This window comes from Trachypithecus francoisi, unplaced genomic scaffold (assembly GCF_009764315.1).
Source record: "Trachypithecus francoisi isolate TF-2019V2 unplaced genomic scaffold, Tfra_2.0 Lachesis_group17, whole genome shotgun sequence".
Lineage (NCBI taxonomy): Eukaryota > Metazoa > Chordata > Mammalia > Primates > Cercopithecidae > Trachypithecus > Trachypithecus francoisi.
Window position 1 is genome coordinate 16,936,448 of NW_022681462.1, and position 16,314 is coordinate 16,952,761.

A 16,314-nucleotide genomic window follows, 5' to 3' on the forward strand; every position below is an offset into this window, starting at 1 on the left:
AAGGGCTTAACTTTAATTGTCTAACTAAATTGATACACCAACTGCACCTCTTAAAATCAATTTTTTGGCGGGGTGCAGTGGCTCACACCTGTAATCCCAGCACTTTGGAAGGCCAAGGTGGGCAAATTACGAGGTCAGGGGTTTGAGACCAGCCTGTCCAACATGATGAAACCCCGTCTCTACTCAAAATACAAAAAATAGCCGGTCATGGTGGAGCATGCTTGTAGTCCCAGCTACTTGGGAGGCAGGAGGATTGCTTGAACCTAGGAGGCAGAGGTTGCAGTGAGCCGAGATTGTACCACTGCGCTCCAGCCTGGGCAACAGAGTGAGACTCTGTCTCAAAAAAAAAAAAAAAAAAACCTTTTAAAATGTTTTCCTTTAGATTTGCCGTTTGTAAATGTGTAACCATATCACTGAAGCATGAATGGACTTCATGACCACACTCCTGGGCTAAACGGGCTGGTGACTCTCCACCTAGGCCTAAGTTCTCTTACGAACTCACTTAGGAAGGGGGAAAACTAGCCCCTTCTTTTTGTAATTAGCAACCTTAAGTCACAAGTGGAATGGCAAAGAAAAACACATTAAGTTAAGCAAAATTATATCTAGTTGTTTCAAAGAGGAACAAACGAATCAGTCCTTACTGGGTAAGGACATTTCTTTCCCATAGCATGTTTTAGAACAGGCAAATGCCGCTGTTTAAGACTTTTTGTCATTACCAGTAGTATTATGTATATAAGTCTGTTAGGAATTACAGCAGCTAATTTAAAAGGTGATGGTTTTGTTTGATTTTAGTTTAAGTTTTAATTTAGTTCTTTGTTTCATCCTGGGCAGTACATGTTTACACATTAAAACAGAGGCTGGGTCAACTAACTCACAGTAGGTTTCTGACAGATGAAGCTACGGCTTTTTATTTTATCATTAACAAGATAAACTTTGAGCTTCAGTAGAGTGTAAAGACAACTAGATAAAGAAGTAGGAGGCCTTAGGGCCAGCAACTTCCCAGCCACGTAACCCTGTATAACTTGCCATGTGTCCACTCTGAATTTTGTTTTCTCTTCTATAGAATGAGGGCAACATTACCTGTTCTAACTTCACCAGTAAGTGTGAGGTTCAAACTTGGCAAAATATAAAAAAACCTCTTTGAAAATGTAAAGCTATATAGAAATATAAGGGATCACCCTTCTCAAAGTCTTAAAAAAAAAAAAAAAAAGAGCCAAAACTATTCTTCAAGTTAACTTTGATGACGTATCTTTATTTTTGCCAACTTATCTCACAGTCTTGTTGGTGACAGGTCCAGCCTTCTCCCACTCATCTAAGATATTCCGTGAACATTTGTGATAACCCTACAGAAATAAGTCCACATCTGTGCCAGCATCCCCACCTCCCTGCCGCCAGCCCAGTTGGATTTAACAAGAAAAGCGTACTTTGGGAAATAAATACGCTGGATCTGCCCAAATTTTTACTAAGACTCTTCCCTTGTCTATAATCCACTCTGGAGACAGACAGTGAATTCATGTCAATAAATGCTTTCGGGAGTTGGAAAGGGTTTGCTTAAGAAGGTTCATAAAGATAAAGGTAATCTGATCACTAAAACAATCTAAAGTTTTCAGATTTTGTTTTTCTTCTTAAGGGGAAATTCCCTTTAGTTTGATTGCAAGATAAGAGTTTTGTTGTTAACCAAGATAAAATATAGTGCTGAATAATCTCTGAAATTAAAAACTGAAGTGCATGGTACACAGAATAGAGAAAATTAAATAGCTTAGACTACAATGGATAAAGGGAAAAGAGTTTTCATGAAAATTAGCTTAGTAAAGGTAAATTGCATTTGAATCTTAACTTCAGATCTGGGTGCTCTGCTATTTGGCATATGTTGAATTGATAATGCCTGTGTGTTAAAGAATTCTGGTTGTTTCTTTTGCCTCTCTCACAGCTTATAAAAATGCAAGCAGACCCATCTAATGAATATTAATAGGAGTGATGTCTAGATAACACATAAACCCGGGATCTGTGGACTTTGGATGGAGTAGTCAGAGAGGATTTCTGTGGCTTTATTTAATACCAAATTTACATACTTTTAAAGGATAAACATCATCTTAATATTTTAATATCAATATTCCAAAGTGGAGATTTTAGTCAAATAAAAAGCTTAATTTTGTCTTCCCAAACATTATGTTCACCAGGGTCTGCATTTTAAGAGACAGGAAACTGTTAGCTAAAAAAGAAATTAACTTAATCCCCCTTCATTAAGTTCCAGTCTTTTTTTGTTACTTAGAGACAAGTAATAATTATACCCGTAGCAATGCAAAGCATGTTTTACACTTTTGTTATACAAAAGAACTGCGGTTGTTAAGGTGACAGCAAAAGAAAATGAGAACATTGATAAATACTGATTTTTTTTTTCCTTAAATCTTCTCTGACTCTTGAAAATAAATTTCACTCAGGTGTCTGAGAGGCCTTTTAATTCATTAACTGCAAAAATCTACACATGTGATTTTAGAAAATGTCAATCAACTTGCTAAACAATATTTTCCCAGCTAAGGTTATAAACAGCAGCTAAGTGGGTGGAAAACGTCTAAAACGACTATACATACCAGTTCTTTTATAGTGCATAAAAAGTGGGCATTTTATTTTCAAGTTGGTATCTTTGGGATGGAACTTTTAGCAAGCACACAGTACATCTCAGCAGTGTATATTATTTAAAATGCATTCTCTCTCTCTCTGGCATTGTGAAGACTTTTAAAATTTTTGCTTTGCAAAGGGGGGAAATCATTAAAATGTGGTTTGTACCGTTACATTCCATTATTTGTCCTCTTTATGGCTATTCTATAGTTTTCATTGACCTTTAATGGTAAGCTTGGTCAGGAGAGGTGAGCAGGAATGTTCACATACTTGGCTGCGGGTGCTGCTTGAGAGTGTCTGTTAGCTGGGCTTCAATCCACGTCCCTGTAGATTTTAATGTCCCTACAGACTGCTGGCAGCCTGCTTCCAGCTGTGGCAGGCATGATGCAGTGAATTGCTTTTGAATGTTCTTTACTCAAATAGGCAGTAATTACAAGCTTAAAGAGGTTTAGTGGTCCAGTAAACTACATAATCACCCCTGAATTAGCCTGGGCTCATCAGTTGCAGTCCAGCAAGCTCCAGTCTGCTGTTTGTATGCAGTCTTGATCACATAGCAACCTGATCAGCAGGTGTGGAGCAGCCAGAGTCCCCCATAAACACAACTGTCTACTGGGGACAATGATCTCTAATGAGATGAGGCTACACCATCACTGTAATTTAAGTGGGAAAATTAGCACTAGAGAATGAGTACCAGTTCCAGGGGTCTTTAGTCACATTGGGAGCAGCACGAATTCTCCATCTCATTCTCCCTGTCTCTATATTTCTTGCTCTCAAAAATATCTCCTCACCAAATGTACCATTTGGCTTCTAACTTATGGATAATCTACTTTTTAGACAAGGAGTTTTCCTGAATATTTAATGCTAGACAGGGCATGTGTAAAGGCAATAATGATTACTGTCAACAGATTCATTCCAAAATGGCATCGTAGTATTTCATCTTCCTTGTCTTTCTACTTCATGGTTTCAAAGTCCTTTCTCTTTGATTTTTAAAGTGGAAAAGTGTTCTTCAGGCTGGTGTTAGGTCTCCTTTTAGCTGACATGCTCTCTGAAATTGTAGAGATGGCTGTACGTAGTTTGAAAAGGATCCTTACTTTATTGGAGTTTGTTGTATACATCAGCCATTAACTTTCTTTTCAGAAAAGTGGTCCGGTATAGTGTGCTGTGTTTTTGTTGTACATGTTGAAGTGAAATTCTTGGGGAAAAGCCTGCATGTTGAAACAGTCTTCTTTATCCTTTCTTCTGTCCTGTGCAAAGATATAGAACTTGAATTTTGTTACATTCAAGTTAGAGAGTAGGAAGGGAATTTTGTCACAAATAAACCCAAGAACAACATAGAGTGAATTTGGGAGAAACTTTGGGGGAAATTATAAATTGATGCTAAGAAAGAAAAGAAAATAACAGTAATTAAAAGCATAGACTGTGCAATTGACTACTTAGAGTCAAATCCCAGCTCTGTTTTACTTGCGAGTAAATTAGATTCTGAGCCTCAGTGTCCTCTGTAAAATAAAAGTAAGAGTACTTATCTCAGAGACTTGTTTTAAGGATTAAATGAGTAAATACCTAAAGCACTGAGAATGCTGCCTGACATACAGTAAACATTATATAAATGCCAGGTAAATAAAGTGAGCAAAATCTGGACTAGGCACACTACTGTTCTCGGATTTGTTGAACTAAGTGAGAAGGATGAATAATTGTTGAAATGGAGCTGCTAGTTTTGTGTTTATCTGAAGTCATCTACACACAAATGCAGGTTGAGGAATTTTAGTCATCTCTAACTTTAATAGCATTCATTCACACAAATATTTATTAGGCACAGAACTGGTAGCTGCATCATGACTGGGAATAGCATTCATGTGTTTTTATTAGTAGTCTACTAAAATGAAATGATTGTGAATGTCATTTAACTCATATTTGATTAAGAATCACATAATAAACAAAAGTAATTGGCGAAACACACACCCCAATTTGTTTCCAACCCCGATTTGTTTCAAAGCAGACAATTGAGGCATTTTGTAGTGTGGTTAGAGGAAATAGTAGGCATTTGATTCTATGATCCTTAAAAGAGTTTTTGTTTGTTTGTTTGTTTTTTATGGAGTCTCACTCTGTCACCCCGGCTGGAGCGCAGTGGCGCGATCTTGGCTCACTGCAACCTCCACCTCCTGGGTTCAACCGATTCTCCTGCCTCAGCCTCCCAAGTAGCTGGGACTACAGGCACCTGCCACCACGCCCAGCTAATTTTTTGTATTTTTAGTGGAGACGGGGTTTCACTGTGTTAGCCAGGATTGTCTTGATCTCCTGACCTTATGATCCACCTGCCTCAGCCTCCCAAAGTGCTGGGATTACAGGCCTGGGCCACCGTGCCTGGCCAAAAGTGTTCTTGTATATAATCTACTATCATTCCTGTATTTATAAGCAATGCTACAAGCATTAATAAAGTGATGTGCATGTGAGTTTCCACTGAGTTTTCTGACTTACAGCAAGATTGACTATTCCTTCCATCAGCAGAACTGAGTTGTAGAAATAAAAGGTACACACACACATACATTAAGATAGTAGTTTCTTTTTTCATGTAACAAGTAATAATCATCATATATATTCATGATTAACTCATCAGGAGTCAGTGGGATTTCTTCACCTATTATATAAAAGACAAAATCATTTGGAAGTGAATTTTCTCAACTTGTATGGTATCACCAAGTTTCAAATTCCAGCTCTGCTACTTACCAGCTGTGTGAACTTGAGAATGTCGGTTGTCCTTTCTGTGCTCAAGTCTCCTCATCTATCAAATGGGTCTAGCGGCTGTTAACTACCTCGGAAGGCTTTTGTGAGGAGTCATACAAGTGAAGGATCTGGAACAGCGCCTGGCACATTCTCACTTCCTGATATATGTTACGATTACTCCTTCTTCCACTCTTACTTATTAATACTGCTAAGCTACTATTAATAAAGTTCCTTTGGCTGGATGCTGGAAGGAGAACATGGGCCAAGGTTCTGATGAACTAACTTTCCCTGACAGCCCCCTCCCCTCCCCTTCTGCCTGCCTCCCAGGCAGAAGCAGTGGATATTCAGGTAGGAGTGGAGGGGCAGGGAAATGGCAACTCTTTCCTCTCTGTTCACCGTGATTAATAACTTTGTTCATGCTCCCTTATAATAAATTTTTGGTTAAAAAGGGGAATGGAGAAATAAGAAACAAGCGGTACTGGGAGTGAAGCCAAGTGGAGAAACTCAGGGTAGGACAGACCTGGCACCAGCACTAAGTAACTGTGAGCCCTTGGTGTGTGTTTGACCTGGTCAACCCTCAGCTTCTTCATCTGTGAAAAGGAGCTAAGCACAGCCTTTACTCAGGGGGTTCACCAAGAGTACATGAAATAATGCCTGCAATGCATTTGTTGTACTGATAAATAATGAGTTCGAATGAGCTGTTATTTAAAACGATTCAAAAATGACACTTCAAAGGGAAGCATGAGTTTTCTCCCTTATCTACTCCCATGGGCCTCCTGTCCTGTTTTTGTTTTGTTTTGTTTTTTGTTTTTTGAGATGTCTGTTGCACAGGCTGGAGTGCAATGGTGTGATCTTGGCTCACTGCAACCCCCACCTCCTGGGTTCAAATGATTCTCCTGCCTCAGCCTCCTGAGTAGATGGGATTAGAGACACCTGCCATCACGCCTGGCTAATTTTTGTACTTTTAGTAGAGATGGGGTTTCCTCATGTTGGCCAAGTCCTGACCTCAAGTGATCCACCCACCTTGGCCTCCCAAAGTGCTGGGATTATAGGTGTGAGCCACTGCACCTGGCCCTGTTTTTCTTAATGGCCATTTTTGTATTTCCTCTTATAAGCATGGTCTTCTACTGAGAGAATCAATATTCAGAGGATTCATTAATAGTTGTTCAACATAATTTTAGCATCCTTCATGAATGTTAATCCATTTAGGAAGAGGATATAAGTAATCACTAATTTGGAGTCTAAATTGTATGTCTTAAATGTATATGCTTTTAAATATTTCTGTAACATATGTGTAGCTAATGAAGAATATATCTAAAACATTGTTATTTTATAAATTTGTAAGCAACTTTTAAAACAATTCCAAATACAAAAGACTATGCAGTTCCTTAATATAAGTATCTGTCTTCTTTGTTTAGTGTTTTTGTTTTCTATTTAATTGATATTTAGAAGAAATTAAAAGATCAGATAAGTGAGGCAGGCAGGGCATTTTAGTATTGGCCTCTTATAATTGACTATAAAACAATGTTCTTACTACTGTGTATTATAAATATAGTCTCATTAGTACAAAAAACAAAGATTGTTATGAAACATTATCCAGTGTTCTACTTTTCCTTCCACACCTATGTCATTTTCATGTGCTGAGGTCACGTTTATACATTCCTACCTGACACCTCCACTGGCAACTTTTTTTTAACTGCTGTTGGATATACAGAAATCAGAGAGATTGTCCGCAGAACGACTCGACTGGGCCTCAGAAAAAACAAATGCTAAACAAAAAATGGAGCCCATTTAGTCTGAGCAACTAGGCAATCTAGGAGTGTTGGTGGAGAATGAAGAAAGCAGGTGGAAATCCTATGACTCTACTGATGATGCTCCAAACGTTTCTGGCTTCTTAGCCAGTCCCAACACCACCCTTCCTTCTTTTGATTCCAGCATGTGCGAGGATGCAGGACTCAACTGCTATGCATTCAGGCTATGTTCTGCGACTGCACGGTGCACTGCTTTTGTAATGCAAATAGGAGGCACAAAGTGTCTCTTTGATAATGTGCAGTCAGAAGACAAAAAAGCATTCACTGAAACAGTAAAACTAATTCATAAAGCTGAAAGACAATAGGGAAGCATTATGGATTTTTTTAAAGGAAAAAAGTATCCTAGATCAATGTAATTGTCACAGTGTAAGCTATTCACAGTCAATGCATAAGGGGAAAATGGCTGCAAGTTTATTTAAAGTGGGATAAGTTTTTATAGGCAAAAAACCATTATGTTAAACAAATATAAATACATTTGGTTAACAACTTTCTGCTTAGTCTCTTAGAAGTCAGCTATATAGCTGGTTATTTTCATTTAGATCCACAGTATTCCCTTAGTGACAAAAACTCAGTAGAAGTTTTAAAAGAGCACAGAGATCTAATAGTTAAAAACCATATGGTAGATTTTTTTTTGTCTTTAAAGGGAGTATCTCCCCATCACATACCAGAGTTTAGCTCAAGGTCAACTTATATTAATGCATTAAACTTAGCTGTGGAGGAGGCAAAGGGCTGGAGGAAAAAGGATAAAAGAAGTTCCGAAATTGTTCTTCCAACATATTCAGCCAAGCAACAGAACATTGACTTGATAAGGCTTATATTGGACAGTTGCCATAATTCCTCCTGTTAGATCAGCTCCTCCAGTACCTATTCCCATACCTTTTAAAGTGTAGCATGTAACATTTTGCTTGAAAATTGCTTCTACCTCTATTGCTTTGTTATAGCCGTTTTGCAGTTTTGGTATAGAGGCAGTTCTGTGTCACAAGAAATTACTAATCAGAGGCTTGAGAAGGGGCAGTGTAGCCTTCCATTATCTCACCGGCAACCTCTGTACAGGATTATTTTCAAATTTTCTGCTGCCATTACAATGTGCTGTTAGGGTGGCCAAGGTGGTGAGGGAGGGGATGTTATTGAAACTTGGTTACCAGGGTAGATAAGATAAACTTCATCACTCTCTTGGCATCCACATTTGTAGCCAAGGGTGGAAATTTTGATGAAAGAAGTACATTTGTTCAAAGATATTGTTAAGACGTAAGGCTGGATATTTTCTAACTGCATTCTACAGAGTCTCTCTCTTCCCCATTGATGCTCATCTGAAATACTCTGCTTGATTGTTTCAATAAACACACTTTCTCTCAATGTATTATAAACTTGTAAATACCAGATAACCAACTTAAAACCCCCTTCCAGTCCCAGTCTCAAGAAATAACACTGGAATTGTGCAGACATAACTTTCTCGAGAAAGTTGCCATTTTCTGTCACTTTCTAGCCTTTGAGTCTGGTAAAATGACAGCTCAGACTTAACTTTTACATAAGCTATTTTTAGATGTTTCTCAGACATCTTTTAACTGTTTCTTTTATACAGGATCCTACCCTAGGGATCATTTTATTCTTTGATTGGGTCATTAAGCAATCACTCTATACTGGTTCATTATTGGAAGTCACTGCAAGATCCAGAAACACATGAAGAGTGGCAAGCAGTTTATATTTCAGCAAGAGATTTATGCTAGAAAGGAGAAGTCAAGGTGTTGACAATTGAAATAAGGATGATCATTTCATGAGTTATTCCCTTTAGCTGGGGTTCCACTGTCCAAAAGCCACTTAGTTTCCCCTTGAGGTCAGCATCTCTTTTCTCTGCAGCCAAACCAGCGTAATACACGTGTGCAGGTTTAATGCTGGAAGGGAGGGGCCAGCTTTACCCATACATAATCACTGTTTTATGGCTTTCACTCATTCCTGAGGTGTTAATGCAGATCAAATGGGAAACACTCCAGAAAGAACCCTTGCAGCTACTGCATTGCCTAGCTCTCCCCTCTCAATCGTTAATTCTTATTGTAAGATCTAAAGGTAATTTTGTTTGCTCTCTTAATGTGTTGCAGTTCTCCCAGTGGCCCTTGCATATCCTTTCTCAAATTCCCATCTTGATCAATTGTTTGCAAATAATTAAGCTTTTAAGAGATAATAGCATAAGGCTAATGTACACAACAAAGGCGAGGTCTCCCTCACTGTCTATGGGACTGTGGTCAAATTTGCTTTGATATCCCGAAGTGATTAGGTTGATTGGTATATCTGGGAAGTGCCATCCGTCTTTCCTTCACAAGAACCTACTGATCTTTCTTAAACTGTGTCCTTGAGATGCAATAACAGCAAAGGTGTTCGGGAGAATGGCAAGGAGTGACATAGACCTTTAGTTGCAAAGGTTTGGAATGTATTTCCCATTTTCTCCCTAAAAATGGCACTTCTCAGAGATTACTGTTTATCTCTTCTGCAAAATGATGTCTGCCTTTGCCCATTGCATGGCCTCACTAGCCCTGTGGGTAGAAGGCAACAGGGCTTTGAATGTTTTTTTCAGCAGCCATGCCTGTGGCATGCTGGGTTTTTGTCAGGTCATTTTTTTTTAAGTGTACGAAAGAATAACTCATACTGTACACAAAAAGCTTATTTAGTAAAGATGCATAGGATTTAAGATATTGAAATGTATTGGGTTTCAGTTTAAAAGCCTACTTCTTTGTGAATTTTTGGCTGGCTAAGGATTAGCTACATGAAGTCACGGCTTTCATGTGATTCTAGCAATTATAGACTTTTTTCAGGGAATTGAAAGTTTGTGGGACACTAAGGCCGAGAACTATGAGAAAAAGAAAAACATTCAGTTGACCTACCATAGACAAGGGTTTAGGAATTTTGTTGATACCTTTTTCTCCTCTTAACAATGGCCAGATTATTGTGACATTTAATTTGTCCAATCTCATTCATTTCTATTAAAAAAATATTGATATCCCAAACAACTGAAAATTTCTTAGTGGAGACAGAGTGCTGTGCCTCCATAGCTTGAGGCTGCCTAGGAATTATGCTGCACGAAATTAGACACAGTTTGTTCCAATTACTTAAAATCAGATCACATGAAAAGTGACAGAGGAATAAAAGGGTAGAACTTTCTAATTTCATGATATTTAAATTATAAAATCAGAAACTACATGATTTGAAGAAACAACCGAAATTTGCACTGAAATTTTGAGAGTCATATTACTACCCTTTGAAGCTTTAGTAATCCGGGTAATGGTAATGATTCAAAGAGAATTTTTCTGACACCACTTGCATAAATAAAATGTGAATTCCATTTGCTTTGTAAGAATGTTTATAAAACTTGCTCACAAACAGGCATGCAAAAGTACTCTTGAAAATACAGGAAAATAAATTACTATGACAATTTTCAATTTTCAAAGTAACTAAAGATAAATGGTATAAATAATTTTTATCCAGTTCTGGTCACAATATTAAGACACAACTAAGAAGACAGGGCAAAAAGTTTTGCCATCTGGCTATACTAAAGAGGGACTGTTGACATATTTATTAATTCTATTAAAAATCCCTGAAAGTGATTTCTGTAAGACCTGCACAACTGTCAGCAAATATATTTTACAGAAAATGTTATAGATTGGAAGTTGCTTGTGTACTTCAGTGTACAACTTTATATGACACATAGTGCCAATGGTGGGATGCTAATATTTGCATATTTCAAAATTGAGCTTGTCTTCTGGCATTGCAATACTGTAAGAACTGCTAGCCTGGGTAATCTTTAACCTCAATAGATCTTAGAACTCTGGATGACAAAATTGAGGATAAGAAAAGTTGTCTGTAGTTCAAAGTCCCATAGTTAATGAGTGGCAGCATCATTTATACAGTCCGATAAAGTCACTTATATTATGTACAATTCTTCAACTAGTATAGACATAGAACTACTGCATATCAAGCTGTAATTCAGCGTTCTATTCGCAGGATAAGAAATTCATTTGGTTTGTACTGTGTGCCAAACCTTTGTACAGTGGGAGTTATGTTTTAAACCTTAGGGTAATGGATTGCTTCGAGCTCAGTAGCCAGTTGTGAGACTTTGGTTGCAATGGCTGGCATTCTGTTCAGTAACACCAATGTCACTCATGATCTTAGCCTATTATGAGGTTTATATACCTGTATTTGAAGAAAGTGGATAGACATCACTTTTGTGAATGAAGCAACAAAAGTAGTGTCATGGATCTTAAATTGAATTGCTTCTGCTTTATTATACGTTCTGATGTTGCCTCTGAGTGGAAAGTGTCTTTCATGGCATGGTACAGCCATTCCTTTGTTCCACAAATATTTAGTGATTTTCTGTTATGTCCCAGTTTGGACTTTGAGCAAGGATAGAGAGAAAGCAAGGCAATGGGTTTAGTAGCATTGGTAGATGAGTGGGAAAAGACACACCAACAAGGAAATAAATAATTAAAGCAGGTGCTTCAGAGAGAGATGCTTGCTATTAGGGAAATAAGAAAAAGATGAATGTGAGCGTGATAAGGCGGGGTGCTGGGCGGTGGGGAGGGTAAAGCTGAACATTTGAGCTGAGAGCTGAAAGTGACATTGGAATAAGAACCTGAGTGATGGGAAAAGCTGATGGTATTAGGAAAACAGAAAGAAGGATGGTGTGGCTGCGTAGAGGAGTAGGAAGTGGGTGAGAAGAAGGTGTCAAAATCTGAGAGGTGGGCAGGGCTGGATGGTGGCAGGCCTTGCAGGCCATGGTAACCAGTCTGAAGGTTATTTCACAGGAGATATGAATGAGGATTATGAAAGGCATCTGCTACATCCTTTGGTCATGGTGAGGCTTAGGCACTGGAAGGGAAGCAGGAAATATCACTGACTTATGTCTGCCTCTGGCCATCTCTTCCCCTGGCCAGTTTCCTCACCTGTAAAACAGAATGGATGATAGATTCCATTTATGTTACTCAAAGGGATATAATGGGGATTAATTACCATCCTGTCTGTAATATACTTGGAGCTCTTTAGAGAAAGGCACTATATTCCATGAAAGCAAAGCCTTATTCTAATTGTGTATTTATTGATGAAGTGACAATCATAAACAATGCTTATGGGAAAAATTGTGATCTCTCTGCTGTTCACAAACACATCCCCTGTGTATAGAGCACATTTAAACTTACATATAAGAGTACTGACGTGGTCATTCACAAGCCTTTTTAGCATCTAATCAGACATTATTAATTAAATTAAAAGCTACATTAATTAGCATCCAATAGAGCAGAATTTAGCTTCAATGGCACAGATAGTTGAATTCAGGGCTGGGGGTGCTCTTTTCCATTCATATGAGGGTTTCCATTCAATAGAGGGTTGACTCTCAGAAGAATTTTATCTTGGGATAATTTATTGAGATGTGGTGTTTCAAGCAAGCTAATGTCTCTATAGATGGAAACCACATCCTCAGCTCCTCCCCTAAGCTTTAGAAATATGTATTTCAAATTTAGATGTATTTGATTAGTGAACAGAAAGCATTTGTGCCAAAACTAATTTCAGTAGAATTCCAAACATTCTTACAGGAAGGTATGAATTTCACTTTATTATCTAATCCTATAATACTTTTATCTACCCTGACTCTTGAGGAACATAGCTGGGCTTGTTCTTAGCATGCAAAATATGCTGGTCTTTGACCTTATATTGGCCTGTGTTCAGAATCTCAGCATGTGTTGACATTCAGATATGGAAACCAACATTGGCAAAATTTTTTTTTTTTTCTGAAGACTTAAAATGAATTGTGTGTGTGTGTGTGTGTGTTTAATAACACCCACTTTAGTTTTGAGATTTGCATCTGGCAATATGGTGTTTTAGAGGGAGAATGTCACTATGGGGACCTCAGCTGAGATTGTTGGTCCACATGGGTCAACTTTAGAAATTTATGGTTCAATGAATATATTAAATCAGGGCAGTTTACTTTTAGATGGTAACGAATGGCTTGTCCTTATTTTAATCCTATAAAATACAGTGAAGATCATACTAAACTTTCTGTGTTTGCAACAAATAAACCTGTTAAAGGATAAACTCAGTATCAAGGTTCTGCAAGTATCCTAAGTAGCTATTTATACACTTCACTAATCTTTGTAATTGGCTTGTCTTTTACTGCCATTAATTAGATGATGTAGTATTCCATTAATAAGAGTGACACACCTCAGCATTTTTACCTTTAATTATAGACTTCATGAGACACTTAGGCTATTGACAAAATGGCCTAAATATTGCCTGATGCACACATATCTTTTTAATTCTTTTTCAGCACCCGTACCCTTCTGAAGAACAGAAAAAGCAGTTGGCACAAGACACAGGACTCACCATCCTTCAAGTGAACAATTGGTAAGTAATTTGGCTTTGCGTTTACACACAATCTGTTTCCCCCTCTGGCAACCTGCAGCTCATGTTTTGCATTAAGAAGACACACCCAGTTGCTACTGCTCTCCCTAGTGGCTTGTTGATCCAAAAGTGAAAACAAACTGTTGACTGATATGTGAGAACATTTGCTAGTATGGGAAATAAAACATTGTATTGCCTTCTATCTCCTTTATAAGTTGACAATTTTATGCATAGTATAAGTATGTGTGTAATTCATATTCACTATGGCTCTGTCAATGTATCTCTCTCTATGGCTTTTTTCCCCTCCTTCAGGGTAATCGATAGAGTCGTATCGTCCTACTTTCTACAAAACAAGAAAATCCACCATCACATATCAGTCAGGTTTAAATTCATTGAATAACTAAATTCAGTCAGATTTTGTTAGGGCTATGCATTCAAGGATAGTCTCTCCTTTACTGTTATCTCCTGAATACTGAAAGGAAGAAATTATTTGTTTCTCTTTGAGGCTATTTCAAACCTGAGGCATCTCAGGACTGTGCAATACTGTTTCTAAACAAAGTGTAAATTCCTGATTTGGGGCAAAGCTGAGATTATGTACAAAGTGCCAGCCAACAATATTCTGACTCAATGTACAGCAGTGTGGCAATGAGACTTTGAGAAAGTATGATTTATTACCCTTTGTGAATGTGCTGAAAGCCAGGTTTCATATAATCACCCAGGGCTAGTGTCATATTTGAAGGGTATCGAAATCCAATAGCCTCCAAAAGTAACTGTATCTAATTAATTGTCCTAATATTTTTAGATTAGTGTTTATGATGGGGAAACCTTATCCTCTTTGAAGTAAAATCCAGAAAAGGCCCAAAGCCTGGGCTGGGGAAGGGGAGAACTAGGAATGCCAGTTTGCAGAGAGAAGTATTTCTTTCTATTCAATAAGTGTCAAAGATTAATATTACAGAATCTCTGATTACATGGCCTAATCCATTTTGGTGAATAAATTTGTTCTTGATGTCTATAGCACCTACATTAACAGACCCTTCTCTGTTAGAGAGCCTGGGAGCCTTTGGGAGAGATTTCAGATATATTAAACCCCATTACAGAAAATGTAATTTCTGTCAATATAATCCCATGTATTCTTCAATTTAGTATTTTAGAGATAACAAGCTACTTACAATATATTTGCCTTTGGAGGATTAATTTACAAAGTGCACTATCTGCAAGACACAGACCGACTCACATAAGCATTGCTTGTAAGGGTTATCAATTTCTATGACCTTACTGCAGCCTTGAGAGATCAATTTTTGCAGCTCTTTTCATCAGTGGATGGTAAACCAAGCAAAGGCATACTACATCTAAATGTGTTACTAGGAGTTGTGTGGCTGCTGTGAGGTTTTTTGTTTACCTATTTCTACCTGCTACTGTGTCTTAATTTTCAAGGCTCTTAATACTACATATTGGAACTTTCAAATGGTTCTGGACGACATTATAGGGGAGACCATCAATTTTGCGCACACATCTAAATTCATATACCTGTATTTTAAAACTTAAAGCTGATGTTGGGACAGCTTTAATACAATGGAGGCTGCACAAATGTCCACGTTTCCCTGGGAAGTGTTCCTTTTGCGGGCAAAGGAATGGCAGGATAAGCTCTCTAGTTAAGAAATGAAAAGTGCTATCATTCAGGGGATCTATCCTGTGAGCCATTTCTCTTCCTCTGCAGGGTTGCTAGCAAACTCCACTCATAAACACAGTTACCGGACAACAAATCCCAATACAAGTTGCTTACTATGGGTGGACAGCCTTATTATGGGATATTTCCTGTGAATGCAGGAAGAGGAAGGCATTCTTGTGACTTCAAGCAATATATATATATACACACACACACCATTTTCTAGATTCTATACACAATCTCTGCCAGAGAGCAATCTTCCTAATCAATGATCATAATTCGACTTTCTCAGTTTTGTAACCAGAAGGGAGAGAAAGGATGTTTAAAAAGTTTTAATTCACACTCTAAAATAATTTTAAATTATATGCAGACTTAACCCTAAATTTGACACTGCTATTCAATTCTGCACAGGTAAATAACTTAAAAATAGCTTTTACTTAGTTATTTGGGACAAAAACACAATTCTGTGCTTAACTCTCATTTTGTGCAGTGTGTGGGTTCTCTCTACTTGTATATATATGGAGTTAGAAGTAGCTTTTCTTGCACCTCAGTGCTTTGCATTTTGCAATTGTTTCAACATTTAACAACTTTGTTTGCTGTAGAAAATGTCCCTCAAGTAACCAAAAGTTGTAAGAGAGATCGTTTTTCTTCATTTTGACAAATAATGACAATACCATGTTTGATTTGAATTTTTAATGGTTTATTAATTTTTATGGAAACCTCTTCCTGTTTGTTTTGTTTTGAGACTGAGTCCTGCTCTGTTACCTGGGCTGGAGTGCAGTGGCTTGAACATGGCTCACTGCAACCTCCAACTCCTAGCTCAAGTGATCCTCCTGACTCAGTCTCCCCAGTAGCTGGGAATACAGGCATATGCCACCATGCCCGGTTAATATTTTTTTCTTTTGTATAGGCACAGGGGTTTTGCTATGTTGCCCAGGCTGGTCTCTAATTCTGGGGCTCAAGAGATCCACCCACTTTAGCCTTCCAAAGTGCTGGGGTTACAGGCGTGAGCTACTGCACCCAGCTTATAAACATTTTTATAAAAAATGTTTTTTATCTTATCTATACTGAGTGTCAGTACATAGCAGGAAAGTTATTTCCTACTAAAAGCAATAG

At 37.9% G+C, this 16,314-nt stretch overlaps 1 protein-coding gene across 7 annotated transcripts in view; it reads left to right on the top strand.

Annotated features, from left to right (window-relative positions):
* The window catches only part of MEIS1 (Meis homeobox 1), a 140,211-nt gene that overhangs the window by 100,489 nt on the left and 23,408 nt on the right, over positions 1-16,314 (top strand). For all 7 annotated transcript variants that reach the window (XM_033239259.1, XM_033239258.1, XM_033239254.1 and 4 more), the window contains exon 9: positions 13,459-13,535. In XM_033239259.1, the coding sequence (XP_033095150.1) occupies positions 13,459-13,535 (77 nt within the window). The remainder of the gene's footprint in view (positions 1-13,458; positions 13,536-16,314) is intronic.